The following is a 26,813-nucleotide window of genomic DNA, read 5'->3' on the forward strand; positions in this document are numbered from 1 at the left end:
CCAGAAAGCGAGGGAATGCGACCAGGCAGCCTTTTTTTTTTTTTTGTATACAACATCGAGGCTCGTGAAAGAGCGAACATTAATCACACAAAAAGGCAACCGACACATAAAACACAAAATAAGGGGAGCGGAACACAAGATGTGGAGAGAAAAGGAAGGACACAAACACAACATTTGAGAGCAAGGACATCGAGAGAAATGTGGGAGGGGGAGGGCTTGGGGGGAGATGGGAGAGGGAAAACATATCAACACTGCAAGGCCTTCCAGGAAAGAAGTTGGAATTTCAAAAAAAGTGTATCTGGGGTGAATTAGCGGGGGTAGAAAAGATCAAGGTTTTGGATGGGGGAAGATAAGAGATGGTGGTGAACAGCTGTTTTAAAGACCTGGAGGGAGGAGTGGGATTGAAGGGGGTGGGGGAGTTTGTTCCAGAGGTGGGAGAAATGGGGAATGAAAGAGTGAAGGTGAGTAGAGAGCCTAGATTTTGGCAGTTTAACCATAAGAGGGTTGCAGGCAGATCTTGTGCGACCTGTAGGAATATTTGGGGGACAGAGCACAGAGAGAGCTGGGGGAGTAAGGCCGGAGAGGAGTCGGTAAAAGACAGAAAGACCACCAACCTGCCTGCGGTGAGTGAGTGAAAGGCCCTCGGAGTTAGCTTCATCGCAGGAGATTCCAATGATTCTGAAAGCTTTGGTTTCAACAGCGTGAAGCCGAGCTAGGTGTGAGGCAGGAGCACCAGCCCAGAGGAGGGAACAGTATTCCATTGAGCTGCGGGTGAAAGCCTTGTATGTGGTGAGGAGCTCAGGTGTGCCAAGGAAGGAATTCGCACTATGGAGGATGCCCAGTCGGCGACTGGCTTTGGAGGCCAGCTTGGAAATGTGGTTTTCCCAAGAAAGATCATGGCAGATAGTGAGACCCAAAAGCTTGAGCGACAGAACTTCTTGGAGAGGATTGTTGAGAAAGTAGATGCGAGGGTTTTCCAGTCGGTCTTTTCGGAGAGACATAGTAAGAGTGTGGGATTTGTCAGGATTGAAAGACATGTTCCACTTGTTTGACCAGTCTGTGATTTTGTCCAGGTCTGCAGAGAGTGAGGAGGCTGCAGACTGCCGATCTGACGGATGAGAAATAGAGTGGCAGATAGTGGAGTCATCAGCAAAGAGATAGAGAGGATTTTCCAGAGTCAGAGAGATCATTGATGAAGACCAGAAATAGCACAGGGCCCAGCACACTACCTCGGGGAACTCCAGCCAGAACAGGAGGGGAGATGAGAGAAATCCATTCAGGGCCACACATTGCCTACGACCAGAGAGGAGGTCCGCAAGCCATGATTGGAGATTTCCATGAATACCATAGGAGGAGAGTTTGGTGAGCAGAGCTGGGTGCCAGACTGTATCGAAGGCACGTGATATGTCAAGGGAGACAGCTCTGATTTCCTGTTTGGCATTGAGGACCTCCATCCATTGTTGAGACAGCAGAAGCAACATGTCCAGAGTAGAATGGCCTGGTCTGAATCCAAATTGATGATCAGAGATCAAGCCATTGGAGAAGAGGAAGGATTTGATATCCAAAGCAATGATGGATTCCATGACTGCTGATAATTGGGAGCAGGCTGATTGGGCTGCAGTTGCAAGGGTCTGTTTTTGCACCTTAAATGAACCTTAAATTTTGCACGATGAAGATGAAGATGAGAATGAGAATGAGAATGAGGATGAGGATACTGATGACATTTGATTTGCACACACAGGTATACCAAAAATCACAAGTTGGTCAAACACTTGGAATATGTCCTTCAATCCTGACAAATCTCGCACTCTCACTATCTCTCTATGAAAGAACTGTCTGGTCCCACTCTCAGCCATGATCTTTCTTGGGCACGTCGCATTTCAAAATTGGCCTCCAGATCCAGTCTGGGCATCCGACGCCATGCAAATTTCCTTCCTTGGCACACTTGAATTTCTATCCACATACAAGACCCTCATCCACAGCTTAATGGAGTGCTGCTCTCCACTTTGGGCTGGCTCGTGTGGAAGAACAATTTAAGACTAAATTTCAAATTCTAATTGAACAGGAAAAATTGAGTTCGGAACTTGGTTGTTTGGAAAAGCCATAAAATAATTATATTTTACAGCGTGGCTTGGAAATAGGATGTGCCAAGCACCTGGCCTTGAGGCTGTTTTGATAATGCCTGCAGCTGCAACACACAGGGACTGAGTGCTCACAACTTTAACGAACCACCTTTTTTAAGGCCATTTTTCCCCGCAAAGTGGGGGTTGGCCTCTTTCGTGAAGGTCCCCTTTTTCCTTTTTGCAGAAAAGCGGGTTTTTATGGCTGGATGGTTCCCCTTTTCCCGTTTTCCCGTTTTGAACAAAGGGGGTTCCCATTTTTGAAGCAATGTTTTACTGCTGGATGCCCTTCCTGCCGCCAACCCTGTTAGTCGCCTCTTGCGACACGTAGGGAATTACCAGTGACCTGGTACTCGATTTGCCGACCTCGGAAGGTATGACAGGCTGAGTCAACCCCCCTGGCGTTAATTCAGCGATCGACCGGGATTCGAACCCAGGAACCGAGGATCCCAAACCACACCCTAACTGCTAAGCCAACACCAGGCTTGCTCACTACTTTAACAATGAGTGTAAAAAGCTATATTTGCGTTTATCCCTCTTTGTATCGATATAAATGAAGTTAATAGTATTTATAACTATTAGAATAAGGATATACATTCTCTATAAACTTAGACTACATATGTGAGTTAAAAGAACGTATAATAATCTTACTATAATTCACCAAATGTCCATCCGTCCGTTTGAATGTACCGCAAAAACGGCTCAACCGATCGCAACGATATTTTGGGTGGGTATTCCTGGGACCCCTGGGAGTAAAATAGGCTATATCGTTTTTTCAATTTTTCCAAGTTTTCCAGTTTTTCTAAACATGGTGGAATAATATTTATCGATATGAACAGTGATGTGGCGTTTGTCGAAATTATACGTACCAGGAGAGAGTACATCGACTCCTGACAAACTCTTCCTATATAAACGTGCGGCTCCGAAGTAACACGGCAGCGTGTGAAAAGCGACTGAGAAACAGGTGTAGCGGCCGCTTCCGTTTTGCAGAATTCAATCTTTTTTCAAAATGTGCGCCATGTACTGTTTAGATTTTGATGATTTGCATGTTATATGATTCAACGGATGTTTATGTGAATCGTTTAAAATAAAAAAAGCCTTCAATTCCTGATATTTTGCCTTTTCATTTGGGCCTCCCAATTGAAGCCCCGCCTGCAGGGCGGGTACCGTTGCTCGTAAAATAAATGCAAAGGGGCCACAGTGTCTACAAGAGAGACAGAGAAATGTCAGACAAGGACACCACAGCACAATGCTCAAAGCCATTTGTGCTGCAGAGGGTAGACGACCTCTGGCCCAGTGGATAATTCGTATGGAGTGAACTAGGAGTAAGACATCATGAATCGAGGATTGTCCGGGGTTCAACCAACACCCCTCCGCTCTCTTTGGTGTCTTGCATCCTCACACAGTTTCCTTTTGATTCTTTGATGCAAGACATCACTTTGAGTAGATAGAGTGGCTTATACCCTATTTCCCTCACCCTACACCTGCATCCTATACCATTGTGTTGTGAAAACTCCTATATAAAACTGAACTCGAGGAACATTTTTGTTCGAGATTTTCAGAGAGTTCTGCTGTGCTGAGATTGATGTCGTTGTACTGATCGTTGTATCATCGTGCTGTTTTCTATCATAACTGTGTTTCTCTTGTAATTGTTGTTGGTTCTTTTGAAATTGCTTTGACCTCTGATAATCTCTCCAATTAAACATTCTCAACTCGACCCAGAGTGGACATAGAGTGGACAAAGCATGGAAAGAGCAGAGGGTTCAAGACCAGAAAGGAGGTGGTAGAAGACAGAGAGACGATCAACCTGTCGGCGATGGCAAAGTCATAGACTCAGCCTCATCATAGGAGATTCCAATAATCTTAAAGACCTTGGTTTCCACAGCATGAAGCTGAGCAAGATGGGAGTCAGGGGAGCCTGCCCAGAGGGGAGAGCAGTACTCCATCAAGGTGCGAATTGAAAACTTTGTAGGTGGACAGGAGTTCAGGTGGTAGAAGGTGGTATCATGTTTTTACTGTTCAATGATGAGCAGAATTCCAAAGCAAGGATTATCATCATTATCGATACTTGAGACGATCTTACTTGGGGGGTGAAGGGGTAAGGGGGAAGGGGAACTTTGCAAATATTAGGGCACACATATTTGTTTCTTTCACTTGGAGAGTTTTTGTCATTATCAACGATTTATTGAAATCTCGTATTTAAGAGAAAGATCCAGAAATTGAAAATAAGAAAAAAAATTAATATCTCGAGCCCCGACAGACCAAAAACAAACAAAGGAACCAGTGAATTGATCCTCAAATAATGATTTGATTGGTATATATTTTTTATAAAAGAAGAAACGACTGATACAAATGTCATTTTGACTTTAAAAAAAAACCAAGTTGGTGGCATGACGATGAAGGCAGATTCTCATCTGGACCTTTTCTCATCCTCAACCTTGACCAGGCTTCGATGACAATGTTGAATGAGGGCGATAACGGTATTGATCTTTCCATAACCTGTTTTAAAGTCCAATCAGGTCGAGTCTCCACCTCAAGAACATTTTGTATAAAAACCCAAGAAGGAGAATGAGACAAGTGTACTGGAAACTTCATCTGCTGCTTCCACAACTACTGTAAGTTTGTGAGTCTCTCTTTCTCTCTCTCGTTTTCACCATCTCTCTATCTCTATGTAGCACTCACAATCTCTCTATCTCTCGCTGTGGAGATGTCTCTCTACATTGCTCTTATTCCATCCCTCTCCACATCTCTCTCTCTCCACTTTTCTCTACATCTCTCTCTCCACTTTTCTCTACATCTCTCTCTCCACCTCCCTCTCTCCAACCCTCTCCCTCTCTCCAACCCTCTCCCTCTCTCCTTCGCTCTTCCTCCCTCTCTCACGCTCCATCTATCTATCTGCCTCTCCACCTCTGTCCCTCACCATGTTATTTCTTCATTTTCTTCCTGTGCTGAAGAGCTTGTTGTGTCGTGCTGTGCAGGTAACCATGACTCGAGTTTTTGTTCTCCTCGCTCTCGTCGTCGCAGCGAATGCGCTGGATTGGGAGAGTTGGAAAGGGAAATACGGTTAGTCTCTCGTCTCCTTGGTCCCTCGTCCATTCATTTTCCCCATTCTCCCACGTATGGTGTTGATTGAAGTGGAAATCTAATATACAGAAAAGGCTTTTTTGATTTTGTGCAACATTGTCACATTTACAAAATTGTGGAACAAAGGTAGAGATCAGAGAGTTTGGGAATACAAGACCTCGGCTTTCAATAAAAATAAAAGATCAAAAATGGTTTTGAATGGAAAGCAGATATTCTTGCACCTGTGTCCCAGATGGACAAAAAAAACAAACAAGTAGACCACCCGTTCTCTCATTCTTAGGAAAGAGTTACCTGGGTCGTGGAGAGGAAGTTCTCAGGAAGAGAGTGTGGGAATCCAACCTGCAGATTGTCCAACAGCACAATGTTCTTGCCGATCAAGGACAGGCCAACTACCGTCTGGGAATGAACACCTACGCTGACCTGGTCAGATCATTCTTCTTCTTCTGTTTTTTAACATTGATCTGAAGCACCTATTGGAGCTTGTACATTCAACACAAACAGGGCAAACACATGGGGATGTACTGACGCACGTTAGCAGACAATTTACCAACACGTGTAGTATGGAATTTGAACCTGGTTCTGAGCATCATGAGTCATGGGTTCAAGGATAACAGGAAGCAGGACAAATCTTTCCATGACTTTCCTTTTCTTTCTTTCTCGCACTTCTTTTAAACACAGGTAGAGAACAAAACTCATTTTATTATCATTTTTATTATGATGCTTTCGCTCTATTTCTCCTGATTTCCTGCAACATTTTTCATTTTCTACTTTCTCCTCCAACACCAGTTTTCTGATCAATATGCAGTTCATCACTCATCTCTACCAAGAATAGACCATTCCACGTTTTGATGAACATGACATAACTTTTTCTTTTCCTTTTCCCATACTTGTGCATGCAGTACAACGAAGAGTTCATGGCCCTCAAGGGTTCAAGTGGAATACTCCAGGCCAAAGACCAGAGCAGCACACAAACCTTCAAGCCTCTTGTAGGTGTCACCCTCCCATCCTCCGTGGACTGGCGTAATCAGGGATACGTGACCCCTGTCAAGGACCAAGGCCAGTGTGGATCTTGCTGGTCTTTCAGTGCGGTACGTTATCACATCGCTTTCATCACAGACTCTTAAACAACTAACACAAAAATGGAAATGTATAAATAGTTTGTGTAAGAACAAATATTCCCGACTCCTTTTTATCTCAACTGGACTTTAGTCCGGTGAGCTTATGCGACTGAGCAGTGTCCGTGGATCAGTCAGTGAGTGAGGCTGTAAACACTTGTCATTATCGCTTGAACCAAACACACAATTTTGATGACTTGACCACAACCTTGATATCTGATACCTAACGAAGGTGTATTGACCGCATCAAAATCTGCGCTCATTGTGGGGGTTTACAGTGGGGGGCGGGGGGGATTGAACCCCCCCAAAATAGGTATTTGGCCTCTTCTCCGAAACTACACACACAATTTTAATGAAACTCGATCACAACCTTCATCGCCCATGATGTGGCAAAGTTTGTTCACAGCATTAACAATATCAGGATCTGAGCGGGGTTGTGGAGGGTTTGAGAGACTTGCTTCTGATCCAGGTGAGCTTCAGAACCCGTCCAATTTTTTTACATGGAAGGATTTTCGATGTTAGGGTAGAATACACATTCCAGGGTCCAAAGTGAATGAAAATATATTTTAGAACCATTAAGGGGTGTTCGGAGCACTAGCCTACTTCAAACATATCATTATTTATGAATCAACTATGAAGGACTAGTAGGTGTTGTGCCATCTAGAACAGGTGACGGTAGATTAGCCCTGCGTTGAAGATCGTTGTGAACTACCTGTGTTGCTTCCTGACACTATTATACGATAATCTTACGATAATTCACCAAATGTCCGTCCGTCCGTTCGAAGGTACCGCAAAAACGGCTCAACCGATTGCAACGATATTTTGGGTGGGTATTCCTGGGACCCCTGGGAGTAAAATAGGCTATATTGTTTTTCCAAGTTTTCCAATTTTTGCAAGTTTTCCAATTTTCCAAACACGATGGAATAATATTTACTGATATGAACAGTGATGTGGTTTTTGTTGAAATTCTGCAAATACTGTTTATTCTACGTACCAGGAGAGACTAGATCGACTCCTGACGAACTCTTCCTATATAAACGTGCGGCTCCGAAGTAACATGGCAGCGTGTGCAAAGCGACTGAGAAACAGGTGTAGCGGCCGCTTCCGTGTTACAGATTCGGCGCGCACTCTTCACACATAAATGTGCGACTGAGAAAGACGTGTAGCGGCTGCTTCCGTTTTGCAGAATTCAATCTTTTTTCAAAATGTGCGCCATGTACTGTTTAGATTTTGATGATTTGCGTGTTATATAATTCAACGGATGTTTATATGAATCGTTTAAAATAAAAAAGCCTTCAATTTCTGATATTTTGCCTTTTCATTTGGGCCTCCCAATTGAAGCCCCGCCCGTAGGGTGGGTACCGTTGCTAGTTTTACTAATGTCAGCTACCTTTGAATTGGTAGTTTAAAAAGTCATGTTTTGTGTCAGTTATAAATTTTCAGTCTCTTGCACACAATTCTGGCGTTCTCTTCACTCGGCCACAACTGCCCCCACTAAAGTGCAGGACCTGTACATTTGTACCTCCTAATATACAGACTGGTTCCCTGGAGGGACAGCACTTTGCCAAGACAGGTACCCTCGTGTCACTCAGCGAGCAGCAACTTGTTGATTGCTCCTGGAGCTACGGGAACTACGGTTGCAGCGGAGGTCTCATGGAAAGCGCCTATGATTACATCAGGGATGCCGGTGGTGTGCAACTGGAGAGCGCCTACCCCTACACAGCTCAGGTATGGCAAACACTACACATTCTAAAGAACCATTTTTGTGCTTTCCACAATTATCATGTTTCCACACTTTTCTGTTTTATTTCCTGAACACACGATATCTGCTTGCAGAACGGAAGGTGTCATTTTGACCAAAGCAAGGCAGTGGCTACCTGTACTGGACACGTTGCAATTCCCAGCGGAGACGAGCAATCTCTAATGCAGGCAGTTGGTACCGTTGGTCCTGTCGCTGTCGCCATCGATGCCAGTGGATACGATTTCCAGCTGTACGAGTCTGGTGAGGAATCCCTGACATCAACTAGATCAATCTCTCGATAATTGGCAATATGTACCAGAAGTATGAGTTTCCTTCCACACCTCCTCACAGCAGATGGAATACCTGAATACAATAATTAACAAGACTCCATTGTAACAGAAGTAGTATTAATTAGTTATCTTCATTACATCAATGTTTGCTCATTTCCTCAGAGTGCAACGTGAACATGTGTGTGTGTGTGTGTGTGTGTGTGTGTGTGTTTGTGTGCGTGTGCAGGTGTGTATGACCGCTCCCGATGCAGCTCATCCTCACTGGATCATGGTGTTCTGGCTGCGGGTTACGGAACTGAGGGAGGAAACGACTATTGGCTGGTGAAGAACAGGTAAGAGGTCATTTCACCTCAAAATGCACATGTAACAAATGCCATTTTCATTTTTCCCTTTCTGTCGATCTCCATCACTTACACGAGTGATACCTTCACATTATCACAGGTAACATGACTATCTCCTGAATCTCCCTCAATCAAATCCATTCTACCATGGCCACTTCTTCCCATAATGGTTACCTTTCTTTCCATGAATAACGACCTGATCATTTTGAATTGTTTCCAGCTGGGGACCCGGCTGGGGAGCCCAGGGTTACATCAAGATGTCGAGGAACAAGAGCAACCAGTGCGGTATCGCAACAATGGCCTGCTACCCTCTGGTTTGAGTAGAATCTGAAGGTGAAAATTTTTCAATGTCATGGACAACATTCAATCAGTTTATTTAGGATTCAATATTTACCAGAAAGGTTTTGCCAGGTTAAGATTTTCCAATTTGGCTAAGATGATGATCCTCCTGAAACATTTGCATTAATTGGGCATCAATGGAGGCCATGAGGAGTAAATGAGTTACAAACGTGTACGGAGATTAAAGTACATGTCTATTGTGTTCTCATGTTCATTGTGGTCACGTGTGTTGCAGGATTGAGACAACGACCTCATCATTCGTTGTGAAAGCGACATTTTGTCCTGAAATAAAAACAAGTGTCATCTCAAATGGTCTTGTGTCTTGTGTTGAGAAAAATAAATATGTAAAAATTTTAACATTAATATCAACAAAATGCTTATCGAGTAAAAACTCCTGGTTTAATCCAGATGCTTGAGGGTGGAGGCAGTGGAATGAAAAAGGAAGGATGGTGAATGAATGATATACGAATCCCCCAAAATTAGAACTTGGTAACAGACAGTTAGGATTAATCTCTGTCTGTTGAAGGCTTAAGTTTGGATTATTTCATGGAGATGATCACAATAGTTGTCTTATTGAACAAGTGCCGAATTATTGGTTTTATGGCCTTTGGTTTTATGGCCGGATGCCCATCCTCCAGTCTTGAGTAATCCACACATTGTGCAGAAACTTTCCCAAACTGACCTGGCTCATCCAGTGGGTCTATCCCCAGCATGCTGCTTTCAGGTCATTGACATACCTGGGATCCATACCGTGGACTTCTTCTTTCAGGAACCCCCATAAGAGTCAGGAATGGAGGTAATCCAATACGTTATCCATGGTGGGTGGGTTGCTCCATCCTATTGAAACCAATGTGTCCTTTCAGAAAATTATGACGTCACAATTAATCAAAGAATAGAACCGCCTTCAGAGGCCATTTTTCCCCGCAGGGCGGGGGTTGACCTTTTATGGGCACCATGGTCCCCTTTTTTGAAGCGATGTTTTACGGCTGGATGCCCTTCCTGCTGCCCATCCTGTTTGTCACCTCTTGCAACACACAGGGAATTATCAGTGAACTGGTACTCAATTTGCCGACCTCGAAAGTATGACAGGCTGAGTCAACCCCCCCCCCCTCCCCCCCCCCCCCCGGTGTTAAGTTAATTCAGCGATTTGACCGGGATTCGAACCCAGGATCCGAGGATCACAAGCCGACACCCTAACCGCTAAGTCGGGATTCGAACTCAGGATCCGAGGATCCCAAGCCGACACCCTAACCGCTAAGCCAACACCAGGCTCTAATTCATCAAATAATGTATGTAGGATTTCCAAGTAGCCACTCCCATAAAACTAACCATAAAATGAATGGTCTTTTTATTCCCGTATCGGGACGACACATGGAATGGAACGTTAAACTCACGTTTATAACCCCTCATTACCTGTATTATAATCCCAGTTTTATGTTTATCTCATTAATAATTTATTAATATTTTTATGGAAAATCGTGGCATTTCAGTCTGAATCTTCCTGTACCTGTGAACCTTACTTCCCCCCGACCCCCCACCACGGCACTCTTGACCCCCCAGTCCCATTCACCTGCAACTCCTCTCCACGTACTTTTTTTTTGTATACAAGATCGAGGCTCGTGAAAGAGCTAACATTAATCACACAAAAGTCAAACCGACACATAAAACACAAAATAAGGGGAGTGGTAGACAAGATGGGGAGAGAGGGGGAAGGACACAAACACAACATTTGAGAGCAGGGATATCGAGAGAACTGTGGGAGAGAGAGGACTTGGGGGGAGGTGGGAGAGGTATAAAACATATGGACACTGCAAGGACTTCCAGGAAAGAAGTTGGAATTTCAAAAAAGTAGATCTGGGGTCAATTAGCGGGGGTAGAAAAGATCAAGGTTTTGGATGGGGGAAGATAAGAGATGGTGGTGAACAGCTGTTTCAAAGACCTGGAGGGAGGAGTGGGATTGAAGGGAGTGGGGGAGTTTGTTCCAGAGGCGGGAGAAAAGAGGAATGAAAGAGTGAAGGTGAGCAGAGAGTCTTGATTATGGCAGTTTAACCAGAAGAGGGTTGCTGGCAGATCTTGTGCGACCTGCAGGAAAATTTGGGAGACAGAGCACAGAGAGAGCTGGGGGAGCAAGGCCGGAGAGGAGTCCGTAGAAGACAGAAAGACCACCTACCTGCCTGCGGTGAGTGAGTAAAAGGCCCTCGGAGTTAGCTTCATCGCAGGAGATTCCAATGATTCTGAAAGCTTTTGTTTCAACAGCGTGAAGCCGAGCTAGGTGTGAGGCAGGAGCACCGGCCCAGAGGGAAGAACAGTATTCCATTGAGCTGTGGATGAAAGCCTTGTAAGTGGTGAGGAGCTCAGGTGTGCCAAGGAAGGACTTCACACGACGGAGGATGCCCAGTCGGCGACTGGCTTTGGAGGCCAGCTTGGAAATGTGGTTTTCCCAGGAAGATCATGGCAGATAGTGAGACCCAAAAGCTTGAGCGACAGAACTTCTTGGAGAGGATTGTTGAGAAAGTCGATGGGAGGGTTGTCCAGTCGGTCTTTTCGGAGAGACATAGTAAGAGTGTGAGATTTGTCAGGATTGAAAGACATGTTCCACTTGTTTGACCAGTCTGTGATATTGTCCACGTCTGCAGAGAGTGAGGAGGCTGCAGACTGCCGTTCTGAAGGATGAGGAATGGAGCGGCAGAGAGTGGAGTCATCAGCAAAGAGATAGAGAGGATTTTCCAGTGAGTCGGAGAGATCATTAATGAAGACCAGAAAAAGTACAGGGCCCAGAACACTACCTCGGGGAACTCCAGCCAGAACAGGAAGAGGAGATGAGAGAAATCCATTCAGGGCCACATGTTGACTACGACGAGACAGGAAGTCTGCAAGCCATGCGTGGAGATTTCCATGGATACCATAGGAGGAGAGTTTGGTGAGCAGAGCTGCGTGCCAGACCGTATCGAAGGCACGTGATGTGTCAAGGGAGACAGCTCTGATTTCCTGTTTGGCATTGAGGACCTCCATCCATTGTTGAGACAGCAGAAGCAACATGTCCAGAGTAGAATGACCTGGTCTGAATCCAAATTGATGATGAGAGATCAAGCCATTGGAGAAGAGGAAGGATTTGATATCCGAAGCTATGATGGATTCCATGACTTTGCTGATAATTGGGAGCAGTCTATTTGGTCTGTAGTTGCAAGGATCTGTTTTTGCACATTTTTTGTGTAAGGCGGTGATGTTGGCTGATTTCCAAGATGTTGGCAGATGACCTTGAGCAAAAGAGAGGGTGAAGAGAACAGAGAGAGGGTGTGAAAGAGCGGCAGAGCAGTATTTTAGGACCCGTGGGCTGATGCCGTCTGGTCCAGTTGCAGAATCGGAGTCGAGGTTTGACAAAAACTTCTCCACCTTATCAGGAGAGAAGGACACAGAGTCCAGGAGCAGTTGGGTGTCGCATCGACCATTCTTGGATATATTCCCTTTGCTCCACTCGACACCAGTTGATAGTTCATCCTTTGACTAATGTCGTTTCACTCTTCCCTGATCCTCGATATTATAAAAAAGAAGAAAAAAAAAAGGTAAAAAAAAATAAAAGTGCGTGTTCATTCTTTCAAAACACACTTTTTTGGGTGTCAATGTCTATCTTGTTTGGATAAGAACGACTAAATTGCCATGGGGGAGGAACATGGAGTTCAGTTTTGTTGAGAGCAAGGGTTAAAGGAAGTCAAATAAGTCGGGAACGAAGCTCGCTTGTACCAGTCATGTTGTGACGCAGGAAGAATTAAGCAAGACACAGGATGATGGTTGATACTTGCAGGTAATAAAGAACCCTAAAAGATACAAAAATAAAATTCAGCAGAGATACATCGCAGGTAGCAAATAAAATACCTCAAAGCAATTGATGGAATGATACGTTAACAACGATTCCAGCACATTCCAGCTACATGGTGACTATTTCCTGTTGCAACATTCCAGCAACAAACAATGTTGCTTCAATGTTTACAATAAATATATTGAGTATGTAACTTCAAATATATATATACAGTGCCTATAGAAAGTCTAAACCCCCTTTCAAAATTTTCACTTTTAGTTACCTTATAGCCTGGAATTAAAATGCATTAAATCAGACTTTTTCTACCTCTATTTACATATCGTAACTCACAACTTCCAAGTGAAAAACAAATTCTACAAATTCTACAAATTTCAGCGAAAATTAATTTAAAATACAAAAATTGAATATTGTCGTGTCCCCGGGGTTAAGACCCCAAGAGGACAAATGGCCAAAATGAGCTTTAACTCCGAGGCGTATGCCCAACTTGGCAGTAGTGACATGCACGGGAAGATTTGAGGCCTTATTTGATCGGAACACGTGCAGGGGTTAATCCGAACACACAAACACAAAGACGGGACAGCAAAATCCACAACACAAGAAAAGTAAAATTCAACAAATAATGATTGAATGAAAATAAATGCAAATAACAATGAAAGGTGAGGTAAAAAGTAAAATTCCTAATTGAGATGTCTCTATTCAGACTCGTATACAAATACGGGGAAAACGAAAGTAAAAGAAAATAAATAATGCTTTGGTAATCGGCCGGCACTCAACTTTGTGTCCCCAAATGGCTGGTAAGGCTTGCCGGTCGCTCAGGTCGCTCGTCGCCTCCAAACCACCACTCGGGAAACACACAAAATGGCACAGAGTCGCGCTCTTCGACGTCTAGAGGAAACGCCACGCGGACCCAGTCCACCGCCAACGTCAATCCTGTACCTTGTAGTTCTGATTTCTGAACCAGCCCTTTCCGAATAGTGCACACAAACCAAAGACCACATGCCCGCGACCAAGCTGGAACAAGGAGGAAATGTGACTACCTCTGTAATAGAATTCTTTGATCTACTACTAAACTCCAACTGAACTCCAAGAAACTCAAAGAACTTGTTTCAACAAAATCAATGTTTTATTGACTTTAGAGAGTTTGTTGTATAAAATAAAACGTACTAATTCTAGATCTTAACGACGTCGCTCTGCAGGTCTTTGTTGGAGCTCGCACTTCTTGTCAGCTGAACAGTTCAGTTGCTCAAACAGTTGCACACACACTCCCAGTTGCTCTCCCAGTTCCACACTCTTCAACCAGTTGCTCTCTTGGTTATAAAGCAAAAAACTCCTTTGATCTTAAGAGCCTTGGAATGCAGAGGTCAACCAGACAAATAGTCCCCCATATATAGACGCCCCGAGGCATCTGTTTCCCATCCATAGAGCCATATTTGGCTCCATGAGACCGGTGCCTATCGAGGGAGGTCACTTGCTCATGACCTGGAGGGAAGGAATTGCCCAGCGCCTGGGTTTGAAGAGATGACAAAAGCTATTCCGTAGATAGCGCATTTCTGTCCTGGCTCCATAAATGGAACAAAGGCTATTTTGACAGGAACAGATGCTGTCTTTAATTATCTTGGCTCCAGTCCCAAGGCTTTTGCTCAGCTGCACGATAAAACATATTCCATTTTACACAAGATCACATTGAGATGTAATTTTAGCAATATTGTCAATATGAATATTTATTCCACACCTCCAACCAGCGCCAGGACAGAGAGACAAAATGGCAAGACCGCATTATTTTTCCTTCAGCTCCCGAATGTTCCACTATGACGTCACATTCTCTGTCCAATCATCGAGCGTTACTCAATCACGAAGGCCCGGGGCGTGGCCTCCCCGTTACGATTTGTCGGGGGGCAGAGTCTAATCTCTCTTCAGTACTGTTTGGATGAAATTGAAGGCCGTGAGGCGGTGCTTGCATGCCGATCGGCAAATGTGCTGGGTGTTGGTTAGCCCTGGCGGGTTTGTGAGCGAATGATTCCATTTATAGTGCGATCGTTGTAGTAGTAATGGCGGCCCTTTATGATGCGATAACAACACAGGGCAATTACACACTGGGGTTTATCCTTAAGCCCTACCTAATTAGCATAGCTCCACCCCTCGTATGGAGACATATATATTGTTATGAATTTTGGTAGAGGAATATCTAGAGCCAGATAGATCTGTATAGGTAGGTATTCGACTGTCGCGATAGGGAATCTACTTTGTAATAAGTTGCCTTGGTATCTCTGATGATGTCTCTGATGCCTTGGTATCTCTCCCAGGTTACTCCCTCCTCCGGTATGATAGACCTGAGCCTCGTCCTGGAGGTGGGGTTGCTATCTTTATAAAAAACTCTCTTCCTCACTCGCCCTCCACTGCCCTCTCTCCACCTCACCCCCAGGAATACCTTTGGCTACGGCTTCCCCTTCGCTCCCACCTTTTGTTCATATGTGTGTTGTACCGTCCACCAATCAGCGATGACTCCATCTACATCTCACTGTCTGATAATATGGACCAACTTCTATCTACCCATCCCAACTCTCTCTTCCTCATATGTGGTGATTTCAATTGTCACCATGCCAGTTGGCTGGGTGTGGGTACCTCTCTCACCAGCCATGGCTCTTCAGCAAAGGACTTCTGCGACTCACTGGGACTGACACAATCTGTCAATTTCCCGACCCGGATCTCAGTCAACGGAGCATCTTCTCTTCTGGATTTGGTTATGACAAACTGCCCTGAAAATGTCTGCTGCTCTTCTTCTGCTCCAATCGGCTCATCTGATCATGTGCTTGTCAAAGTGGACATCTCTCTGACCATTCTCAGAGAGCCTCCTCAGCGTCGACGAGTCTGGCATTTCACTCAGGCCAACTGGCACGGTCTTCAAGCAGCCATCAATCATCTGGACTGGTCTCCCATCTCTACCGCCTCTGACATCAACTCATCCTGGGAATTCTTTCAAAGTAAATTGCTCTCTCTCATGCACAGATTTATACCATCTCGTCTTCAGTTGTCATACCCTTCCTCCCGTCCATGGTACACGGAATCTTGTGGTGAGGCTGTTGCCCTGAAACAACTTGCTTTCGTCTCCTGGAAAGCAAATCCAACGGAAGGAAATCTCATTTCCTTTCACAAAGCCCGAAACAAGTGTGTGTCCACCCTCAGGAGAGCCAGGAAACAATATCTCACCATTCTCAAGACCGAACTCTCTTATCTGTCTCCCTCTTCCAAATCCTGGTGGCGTCTGGTCAAATCTGTTTCTGGTGTTTGTTCCCCCTCCATCCCCTCCCTCACCTCAAACGGCTTAACGGCTGACTCCGCACGTGAGAAAGCTGAATGCCTCAACTCTGTGTTTGCCTCTAAATCTTGTGTCCCAAACCCATCCCTCTCTGTACCCACCGTACCCAGTCGTACCCAGCTGCTCCTGGACTCTGTGTCCTTTCCTCCTGACAAGGTGGAAAAGTTTCTGGCAACCCTCGACTCTGATTCTGCAACTGGTCCTGATGGCATCAGCCCACGGGTCCTAAAATCATGTTCTTCTGCACTTTCACTCCCTCTTTCTGTTCTCTTCACCCTCTCTTTTGCTCAAGGTCATCTGCCATCTGCTTGGAAATCAGCCAACATCACCGCTTTGCACAAAAAAGGTGCAAAAACAGATCCCAGCAACTACAGACCAATCAGCCTTCTCCCAATTATCAGCAAAGTCATGGAATCCATCATTGCTTCAGATATTAAATCTTTCCTCTTCTCCAATGGCTTGATCTCTGATCATCAATTTGGTTTCAGACCTGGTCACTCTACTCTGGACATGCTGCTTCTGCTTTCTCAACAATGGATGGAGGTCCTCAACGCCAAACAGGAAATTAGAGCTGTCTCCCTTGACATTTCACGTGCCTTCGATACGGTCTGGCACCCTGCTCTGCTCTCCAAACTCTCCTCCTTTGGTATCCATGGAAATCTCCACGCATGGCTGGCGGACTTCCTCTCTGGTCGTAGTCAACGTGTGGCCCTGAATGGGTTTCTCTCATCTCCTCTTCCTGTTCAGGCTGGAGTTCCCCAAGGTAGTGTTCTGGGCCCTGTGCTTTTTCTGGTCTTCATCAATGATCTCTCTGACTCTCTTGAAAATCCTCTCTATCTCTTTGCTGACGACTCTACTCTCTGTCGCTCCATTCCTCATCCCTCAGATCGGCAGTCTGCAGCCTCCTCACTCTCTGCAGACCTGGACAAAATCACAGACTGGTCAAACAAGTGGAACATGTCTTTCAATCCTGACAAATCTCACACTCTTACAATGTCTCTCCGAAAGGACCGACTGGACAACCCTCCCATCTACTTTCTCAACAATCCTCTCCAAGAAGTTCTGTCGCTCAAGCTTTTGGGTCTCACTATCTGCCATGATCTTTCTTGGGAAAACCACATTTCCAAGCTGGCCTCCAAAGCCAGTCGCCGAGTGGGCATCCTCCGTCGTGCGAAGTCCTTCCTTGGCACACCTGAGCTCCTCACCACATACAAGGCTTTCATCCGCAGCTCAATGGAATACTGTTCCCCCCTCTGGGCTGGTGCTCCTGCCTCACACCTTGCTCGGCTTCACGCTGTTGAGGCCAAAGCTTTCAGAATCATTGGAATCTCCTGCGATGTAGTCAACACCGAGGGCCTTTCACTCACTCACCGCAGGCAGGTTGGTGGTCTTTCTGTCTTCTACCGACTCCTCTCCGGCCTTGCTCCCCCAGCTCTCTCTGTGCTCTGTCCCCCCAATATTCCTTCAGGTCGCACAAGATCTGCCTGCAACCCTCTTCTGGTTAAACTGCCAAAGTCTAGGCTCTCTGCTCACCTTCACTCTTTCATTCCCCTTTTCTCCCGCCTCTGGAACAAACTCCCCCACTCCCTTCAATCCCACTCCTCCCTCCAGGTCTTTAAAACAGCTGTTCACCACCATCTCTTATCTTCTCCCATCGAAAACCTTGATCTTTTCTACCCCCGGTAATTCACCCCAGAGTCCTTGCAGTGTTCATATGTTTTAATCCTCTCCCACCTCCCCCCAAGTCCTCCCGATGTCCCTGCTCTCAAATGTTGTGTTTGTGTCCTTCCCCCTCTCTTTTGTGTCCTTCCCCCTCTCTCCCCATCTTGTCTACCGCTCCCCTTGTTTTTTGTGTTTTGTGTGTCGGTTTGTCTTTTTGTGTGATTAATGTTAGCTCTTTCACGAGCCTCGATCTTGTATACAAAAAAAAAAAAAAAAAAGTTCTATGTATAGTCCGGTTTGTCGGGATAAGCTGTATTGATGTCCCCGCTACGGGGGAGCAGGGCGTGCTAAATAGTCCAGGGATTATGGATAAGATTCCTTTGTTCGCCCCCACCCCCCCCCCCCCCCTGTCACCAAACCTTTGTCCCTTATGGCAACGCATTCCTATAAACACTTAGACAGGCCCTTTAGTGCACACAGTAATTAAATCCCCTTCCCTTACAACGACTTTGGAAAACAGGCAGGAAGCCAGATCGGGGCACTGCCGGATGGCCGCGGCCAGCTACACCTCCGGCAGGCCGAGCAACATCGAGTGACACGAGCTATAACCACGCTTCAGGGAACGTGTGATTGGTTGGTGCGGAAGGCGCGCACCTCCAGCCAATCAGGGCGGGAGGCACGAAGACGCAACGGAGGAAAAGGTGGTTAATTGGAGGGAAGTTGCGAGAAGGTTCGGTGAACCCTGGAAGGGGCTGATTGGGTGGCGCGCCAAGGCTGACGTCACTGCCGCAGTGCCGCAGGTGATAAAAGGGCGCTGCATGACATTTTAGCAGCTCTAGCTCTTGCGCTCTCTGGCTGTCTTGACGCTGCACGACGTCTTGTGCTCTCTGCGCTTCCCTTCCTGGTCTTGAGAGGTCTTGGTGGTCGTTGGTTCGCCATCTTCGTGGTGCTTGGAGCGATGCTCGGTGCTTTCGGTGCTGTGAGCGGGCGGGACATCGTGTGCGATCGATTTGGAGCACATCACAATATCATGGTTGCATAAGTGTCCACCCCCTTTTCAATAGGAATTGTAAATTAGCTCAGGTGTCACCATTCACCTTCAAAATCACACCAAATTAATTGGCCTCCACCTGTGTTAAATTGTAGTGATTCTGATTATTTCAGAATAAAATCAGCTGTTCCTGTGGGTTCCCTCTGCTGGGTAGTGCATTTCACAGCACAGACTCAACCATGAGCACCAAGGAGCTTTTTTTTTCTTCTTCTTTTTTTGTATATAAGATTGAGGCTCATGAAAGAGCTAACATTCATCACACAAAAAGTCAAACCGACACACAAAACACAAAATAAAGGGAGCGGTGGACAAGATGAGGAGAGAGGGGGAAGGACGGATACAAGCACAACATTTGAGAGCAAGGACATCGAGGACATTTCAAAAGACCTCCGGGATAAAGTTATGGAAAGGCACAGATTGGTGGATGAGTATAAAAATATTTTAAAGGCCTTGAATATCTTTTGGAGCACAGTCAAGATAATCATTAAGAAGTGGAAGGTGCTTGGTACCACCAAGACCCTGCCTAGATTAGGCCGTCCCTCCAAATTGGATGACCAAGTGTTACGTGCTCCTCCCCAAACCCCGGTCACGGTGTACCTCCGAGCCCCGAGAGGAGTCACGGCAGAAAGATGTGTTATTCTGTATGTCAAAGATCAATGGTGAAACCACACCAATTGTTACCAACAAACAAGTATTGTATTAAGATCACACAAGAATAACAGTACAAAAAGCAATAATAATCAATTGTACAACAAATACATCATTCCGATGATGGTACCATCAGTTTCGTACAATATAACTCACTGTGCTCCAAGTGAGCGAAAAGAACATCCCCAATGTCTCTATCCGGGCTTCAAGCCAAAGTTGATCCACGCTCCAGTGATAGTCAGAACGATGTCGAATCGAGACCAGAATCTCATTCGGTTGACAGTGACAGTCACGCTGCCAAAGATGCGTAAAGGTGCCCTCAAGGCGACTTGAAAATCACCCCTTTGGATATGGACGTTCAACGGCTCCCTTTACGGCGAACCACAAATTTCCACTCAAAATCCACGTTACACACACACACACCAGCTTAACTTCTGGATGCGGTGAAATGGTTGAAGTGAGGCAAAGAGCCCAGAGTGATGCGAAATCAGGCTTGAGACAAAAACGGCCAACGGGCCTCTTCTTGAGGCGCAACTGCCCTCAAACAACGATTCTCTTCGGAATCAACCGCAAAACCTGACATGCAGGTTGATCTGTCACAGCGATAACAACTCTGTCGCAGGAATCCCTTTCCCGGGAAACCCGAAGTTCACTCGTGACCCTCGTTCGCCAACGTTTGCTCAAGACCTCGAAGCAGCTCGGCTTCTTGTCCGACTCACTCACTCCGCCTCCTTTTCCTCTTCTGCCTCTTCGTCTTCGTCCGGTTCCGGTTTCTTTTAAAACATTAACTTTTTTTACCTTTTGAAAATAGTAATCTATATTTCACTTAAACGACAACATAGTAGTACAATAGTACATGCAACCAAAAATGTTTACAGTGGATGAGAACCACAACAACGGAAGTGACGAATCCATAACACAAGTAAGGAGGAAACTGATCAGGGAGGCCACCAAGAGGCCAATGGCAACTTTGAAAGAGCTACAGGCCTTTATGGCAAAGGTTGGTCACTGTGTGCATGTGACAACAATATCCCAAGCACTGCACAAGTCTGGCTGGTACAGTAAGGTGACAAGAAAGAAGCCATTACTCCAAAAAGCCCACCCTGAGTCCTGTTTGAGGTATGCAAAAAAGCACTCTGGCGATTCTGAAGCCATGTGGCAAAAGGTTTTGTGGACTGAAAACCAAGATATAACGTTTTGGCCTAAATGCACAATGTTACATTGAGCACAAACCCAACACAGCACATCACCCAAATAACACCATCCCTGCTGTGAAGCATGGCAGTGGCCGCATCATGTTATGGGGATGTTTCTCATCAGCAGGGACTGGGGTACTTGTCAAGATAGAAGGGAAAATGGATGGAGCAAAATACAGAAAAAATCCTGGAGGAAAATCTGCTGCCCTCTGCAAGAAAGCTGAAATTGGAACGGAAGTTCACCTTTCAGCACAACAATGACCCGAAGCACACAGACAAAGCTACACTGGAGTGGCTAAGGAACAAAAAGATAAATGTCCTTGAGTGGCCCAGTCAGAGCCCCGACCTAAATCCAATCGAAAATCTGTGGCATCACTTGAAGATTTCTGTCCATCAACACTCCCCACACAACTTGACTGAGATTGAACATTTTTGTACAGAAGAAGAACCGAATCTGTCCAACCCTGGTGTTGGGCTAGCGACTAGGGTGCCGGCTTAGGATCCTAGGATCCTGGGTTTGAATCCCGGTCGATCGCTGAATTAACGCCAGGGGGGTTGACTCAGCCTGTCATCCTTCCGAAGTCGGCTAATTGACAACCAGTTCACTGGTAATTCCCTGTTTGTCGTTAAAGACGGCAAAAAGGGTTGGCGTCAGGAAGGGCATCCGGCCGTAAAACATTGCTTCAAAAAGGGGACCAAAAAACAACAACAACCACGGTTCCCGAAAAAGGCCAACCCCCGCTTTGCGGGGAAAAATGGCCTCTAAATGTGGTTATTTATATTTTATATTAATGGGCAAATAATGCCCAATGAAGGTGTGCAAAGTTGGTAGAGACCTATCCCAACAGACTCACAGCTGTAATTGCTGCCAAAGATGCTTCCACCACGTATTAACTCAGGGGGGTGGATACTTATCCAAACAAGATTTTCTAGTTTTCAATTTTTCATTGATTTCTGAAATTTGTAGAATTTGTTTGTCACGTGGAAGTTGTGGGTTACGATGTGTAAATAAAGGTGGAAAAGTCTGACACAGGCTTTACAGGCTTGACTCATTTAACACATGAGATACACCTTGACCCACAACATGACCTAAGAAAACAACCTGTGCTTTATAGCAAATTCAGATTTTACCAGATTAAAGGTAAGTTTAGCATCAGTAAGTCTTGGAAAGAAAGCACATGTTATATAAAGGTGATCATCTATTAAGGTGATTATATCAAGATAAAGTCATGGAATCCATGTACACATCTACCGCCTCCAGATCCTTGGTAAGGTCATTGATGAGGTGTTGAAATGTCGTGGGGCTGTTCTTTAGGCTGAAAGGAAGAACTTTATACTGGTAAAGTCCATTCAGTGTCACAAAAGCACAGATTTTCTTTGGTCGTTCAGTAAGAGGAATCTGCCTGTACCCTTTCAATAAGTCAAACTTGCTCACAAACTTGGCTTGACCAATCCTGTCAATGCAATCTTCAATTCTAGGGATTGAATAAGTCAGTTCTTGATGCCACATTGACCCATTTTAAATCAGTGCAACAATGGTAATTCCCATGGGTGCTGGGACCAGAGGAAGAACTCTATTCACTGTCACTGGGTTCTTGATGTCTTTCTCGAGCATGTGTTTAACCTCCCGTAGTTAGTAGCACAGGTTTTAGCGGAAGGATTCCTTTCTTCATTTGGCATGCCAAGGGAGCTTTACACTGACCAGGGCAGGAACTTCGAGTCTGAGCTCCTGCTGTCGCTCGGTATGTTATTTCCTCAATGTTGGCAAGACAGGACAACACCCATCAGGCCACGGTCAAATAGTATGGTGTGTTCAACCGGACATTATTGAACCAGTTTGCTTTAAACTCCACCGAACACCAGTCAGACTGGGGTGAACACCTCCCCTTTGTTTTTATGGCATGGAATCTCTGGAAGCAAGACTAGTGTCTTGCCCAACACGAGACCAATGGAACCACTTACTGAAATTTTTGGATGGATTTGGATGATCTGGATGTTTTCCCCAAATTTGGAAAACTGCATTTGTATGGCCAGTTCCTCCGAAGAGTATCCCTGTTGTTAGTTAGTTTCAGCTTCACCTTATATCTATCACATCTGTAATTAATTGCAAGAGTATTTGAGAAGTTTCTTGCCGATTGGGTGACGACCCAGCTAACACAACACCGTTGGGCCAACGTTGGCCCAACGGTGTTGTGTTAGCTGGGGAGGGATGTACAACTTGGCATTGATCGCCAACACCATGGCAACAGGAAGGGTAGCTCAGTTGACCACTACCTTCTGAGTTTGCTTCCAAAAAGTTGTGGATAGAAGAGGAGGAGAATTTATGCAACTATTTATGCGAACTTGTGCACCAATGACCTGAGTAAAGCCTTTGGTCATGTATATCATGCTATTGCCATTGAAAAGCTGATCAAACTTGAGGTCTGCAGTTATTTTTTTAATCACATCGATCGTAAACTGTTCGCAACCGGGTATCAACATCAATTTCTCTTGATCTTATATGTGGGGTACCACAGGGTACAAGACCAGGTTGCATTATTTGCCCTTCTTCCACATGGTGTGAGACAGGGTTTTGCAAATGCTTCTGTGTTTGTCTGTCTGTCTGTCTGTCTGTCTGTCCAGAGCATAACTGTTTTACCATTGAAACTTTTGTCATCAAATGTTTGACAAACCTTAATATGAGAATATGGAGAACATTAATTAACGATCGAGTCAAAATGTCAAAGGGCAAAGACACAATGAGTATAAATAGCGCTTATCAGCCGAGTCTCCTCGCTTCAGTATGAGACGGCCAGGTTTTTAAAGTCGCTTCCGTGTTTCTTTATCTATTTAACCATTAGTAATTCTTTGGAACGACTTTACGTTCGTTTTGAGAAAATTGAAAAAAAAATGGAGTTAAGGCTGATTATCTGGTTTTGATCTATAACATGTGTATTCTTCCGATAGTTGAATTTGCAGTACACGTGTGATCTTCTGGCTTTACTGTTGCCCAAGCCCAATGCATTGAATATATCCAGATGAGAGTGCTACTTATGATTGTTGTTTCAAACATCTTGCCCGATGGTGAACTTTTGAACACTCTTGATGTTTTCCCACTTTCTCACAGGTGTAATATACACTACATGACCAAAAGTATGCGGACACCCCTTCTATTGAGTGGATTTGGCTGTTTCAGCCACACCCATTCTTGAGTGTTGACAGGTGTATATATAATCAAGCACACAGGCATACAACCATAGACAAACATTGGCAGTAGAATGGGCCGTACTGAAGAGCTCAGTGACTTTCAACGTGGCACCGTCATAGGATGCCACCTTTCCAACAAGTCAGTTCGTCAAATTTCTGCCCTGCTAGAGCTGCCCTGGTCAACTATAAGTGCTGTTATTGTGAAGTGGGAATGTCTAGGAGCAACAACAGCTCAGCCGCAATGTGGTAGGCCACACAAGCTCACAGAACAGGACCGCCGAGTGCTGAAGCGCGTAAAAATCGTCTGTCCTCGGTTGCAACACTCACTACCGAGTTCCAAACTGCCCCTGGAAGCAATGTCAGCACAACAACTGTTCATCGGGAGCTTCATGAAATGAGTTTCCATGGCCGAGCAGCCGCACACAAGCCTAAGATTACCATGTGCAATGCCAAACGTCGGCTGGAGTGGTGTAAAGCTCGCCGCCATTGGACTCTGGAGCAGTGGAAACGCATTCTCTGGAGTGCAGAATCACACTTCAACACCTGGCATTCCAACGGACAAATCTGTGTTTGGTGGATGCCAGGAGAACTCTACCTGGCCGAATGCATAGTGCCAACTGTAAAGTTTGGTGGAGGAGGAATAATAGTCTTGGGCTGATTTTCATGGTCCAGGTTCGGCCCCTTAGTTCCAGTGAAGGGAAATCTTAACGCTACAGCATACAATGAGATTCTAGACGATTGTGTGCTTCCAACTTTGTGGCAACAGTTTGGAGAAGGCCGTTTCCTGTTTCAGCATGGCAATGCCCCCGTGCACAAAGTGAGGTCCATACAGAAATGGTTTGTCGAGATCGGTGTGGAAGAACTTGACTGGCCTGCACAGAGCCCTGAACTCAACCCCATCGAACACCTTTGGGATGAATTGGAACGTCGACGGCGAGCCAGGCGTAAACACCCAACATCAATGCCGACCTCACTAATGCTCTTGTGGCTGAATGGAAGCAAATCCCCGCAGCAATGTTCCAACATCTAGTGGAAAGCCTTCCCAGAAGAGTGGAGGCTGTTATAGCAGCAAAGGGGAAACCAACTCCATATTAATGCCCATGATTTTGGAATGAGATGTTCGGGTGTCCACATACTTTTGGTCATGTAGTGTATAATCACCACTCGATTTGGTAAATCCTTGTTCACTTCTGAGCGGCATCGCCATCTTCTGCCCCAAATTAGAATTACTATGTCCGGTCACAGCTTAATAAATTCCAAATAATTACACGTCTCAAATAAGAACTCGAAGATGTAAACAGTCTCAGTTCCGTTCAATATCTACTTGTTAAATGCTCATCTTTAAATTAGTCTTAATTTTTTATGATATATTATTTATTTTTCATACAAACTCTCTCCGTTTGATTTCATTACGTGATTCGTCTGATTATTTTCGGTCGCAATTCCATATCTTGTTACCAATATTATTACCACCATCAACGAAGGCCACCAAAAAAAAAAAAAAAAAAAAAAAAAACAAAAAAACAACCACGGTTCCCGAAAAAGGCCAAGCCCCGCTTTGCGGGGAAAAATGGCCTCTAAAGGTGGTTATTTTTTTTTTAACGAAGGCGGACAGAGGTCATGTTTTCACCCGTCTGTTTGTCTGTCTGTAAAGAGGATCTCTCATGGTTGTGGACGGATTTGGACGAAATTTGGCGTAGGATGTTGGGTATTTGAGAAGGACGAAATGATTAATTATATGTTGGTGAAGATCCGGATCCGGATACTATAATTTAAAGTGATTCCTCACCTGAGAGATAGGGCCAAAAACGATATATAGCACGATATCTCAAAGTTATGGACAGATTCGGAAGAAACTTGTTGGACAGGTTGTGTGTGTGACAAGGAAGAATCGATTCCATTTTGGTGAAGATCTGAATATGGATTCGGATATGAGAATTATTTAATTTTTAAAGTAATTCTTCACCATTGAGTGATCGTGCTAAAACCAACATATAGCAGGATATCTCAAAAAGTTGTGGATGGATTTGGACTAAACTTGGTGGAGACGTTGTCTGTGTGACAAGGAAGAATCGATTCAATTTTGGTGAAGATTCGAATCCGGGTCCGGATCAGATAATTTCTAAGTGATTGTCCATCAGACAGATAGTGGCAAAAACCATATAAAAGCAGGATATCTCAAAAAGTTATGGACGGATTCGGACGAAACGTGGTGTACAGCTTGTATTTGTGATAAGGACGAATCAATTATATTTTGAGGAAGATTCAAATATAGATCTGGATACTCTAATTTTACAAGTGGTTCATCACCATTGAGTAATAGGGCACGATATCAAGATATACAGCAAGATATCTCAAAAAATTGTGGACGGATTATGACAAAACTTGGTGGTTGAGTTGGTTAGGCGACAAGAACAAGCGATTCGATTTTGTTTCAGGTTTGAATCCAGATACAGCCCAATCAGTGGATACAAAACGTAAATCGTTCAGTCTGGTGGAGGAATGTGCTCTACCTGGGCCGTTCTGATTTCATTTTGTTTCATTTCGATACAACTGAACTTTTTTAGCCATTGAACTACGTGTTCTGTATATTTTGAAATTAAACCAACTTTTTATCTTTATATAAGAGGATGTTGGTGTACCCCATAGTCCATGGTAGGGGTAATGGCTGTGATGGTGTCTGTGAAACCCTGCACCTTCTCCTCCAGGTAACATCGGGGACGATATCGAGTACGGCAGACAGAGACGTGAGAATATCGGGGACCTTATCAAGGAGACCTTGGAACTGTTTGAGAGGTTTGGAGGAAAAGATGCCTTCATCAACATCAAGTACATGATCCCCTTGTACGAGTCTTGCCTGTTCAATTGATTACCATTTCAATTCCAGGCCAAATCATTGGGAATCAT

General features: G+C 44.9%; 1 protein-coding gene across 1 annotated transcript; it reads left to right on the forward strand.

The window, feature by feature from the left end:
• Positions 1 to 4,655: 4,655 nt before the first annotated feature.
• Positions 4,656 to 9,340, forward strand: LOC137427146 (cathepsin L-like peptidase). Its single transcript, XM_068116355.2, has 9 exons — positions 4,656 to 4,735; positions 5,099 to 5,183; positions 5,485 to 5,627; positions 6,104 to 6,292; positions 7,856 to 8,047; positions 8,156 to 8,321; positions 8,577 to 8,682; positions 8,912 to 9,024; positions 9,266 to 9,340. The coding sequence occupies exons 2-8, from the start codon at positions 5,105 to 5,107 to the stop codon at positions 9,009 to 9,011; spliced, it is 975 nt and encodes a 324-aa protein (XP_067972456.2). The 5' UTR covers positions 4,656 to 4,735; positions 5,099 to 5,104; the 3' UTR covers positions 9,012 to 9,024; positions 9,266 to 9,340.
• The last annotated feature ends 17,473 nt before the right edge of the window (positions 9,341 to 26,813 follow it).

The sequence above is a fragment of the Myxine glutinosa genome, chromosome 5 (genome assembly GCF_964187855.1).
Source record: "Myxine glutinosa chromosome 5, kmMyxGlut1.1, whole genome shotgun sequence".
In the NCBI taxonomy this organism is placed as follows: domain Eukaryota; kingdom Metazoa; phylum Chordata; class Myxini; order Myxiniformes; family Myxinidae; genus Myxine; species Myxine glutinosa.

Bases quoted from the DNA above. Each gene is read 5' to 3' on its own strand.
- LOC137427146 (XM_068116355.2), top strand. From the start codon at position 5,105: ATGACTCGAGTTTTTGTTCTCCTCGCTCTCGTCGTCGCAGCGAATGCG. The intron at 8,048-8,155 runs GTATGGCAAACA...ATCTGCTTGCAG, and splicing joins CCTACCCCTACACAGCTCAG to AACGGAAGGTGTCATTTTGA. The intron at 8,683-8,911 runs GTAAGAGGTCAT...AATTGTTTCCAG, and splicing joins TATTGGCTGGTGAAGAACAG to CTGGGGACCCGGCTGGGGAG.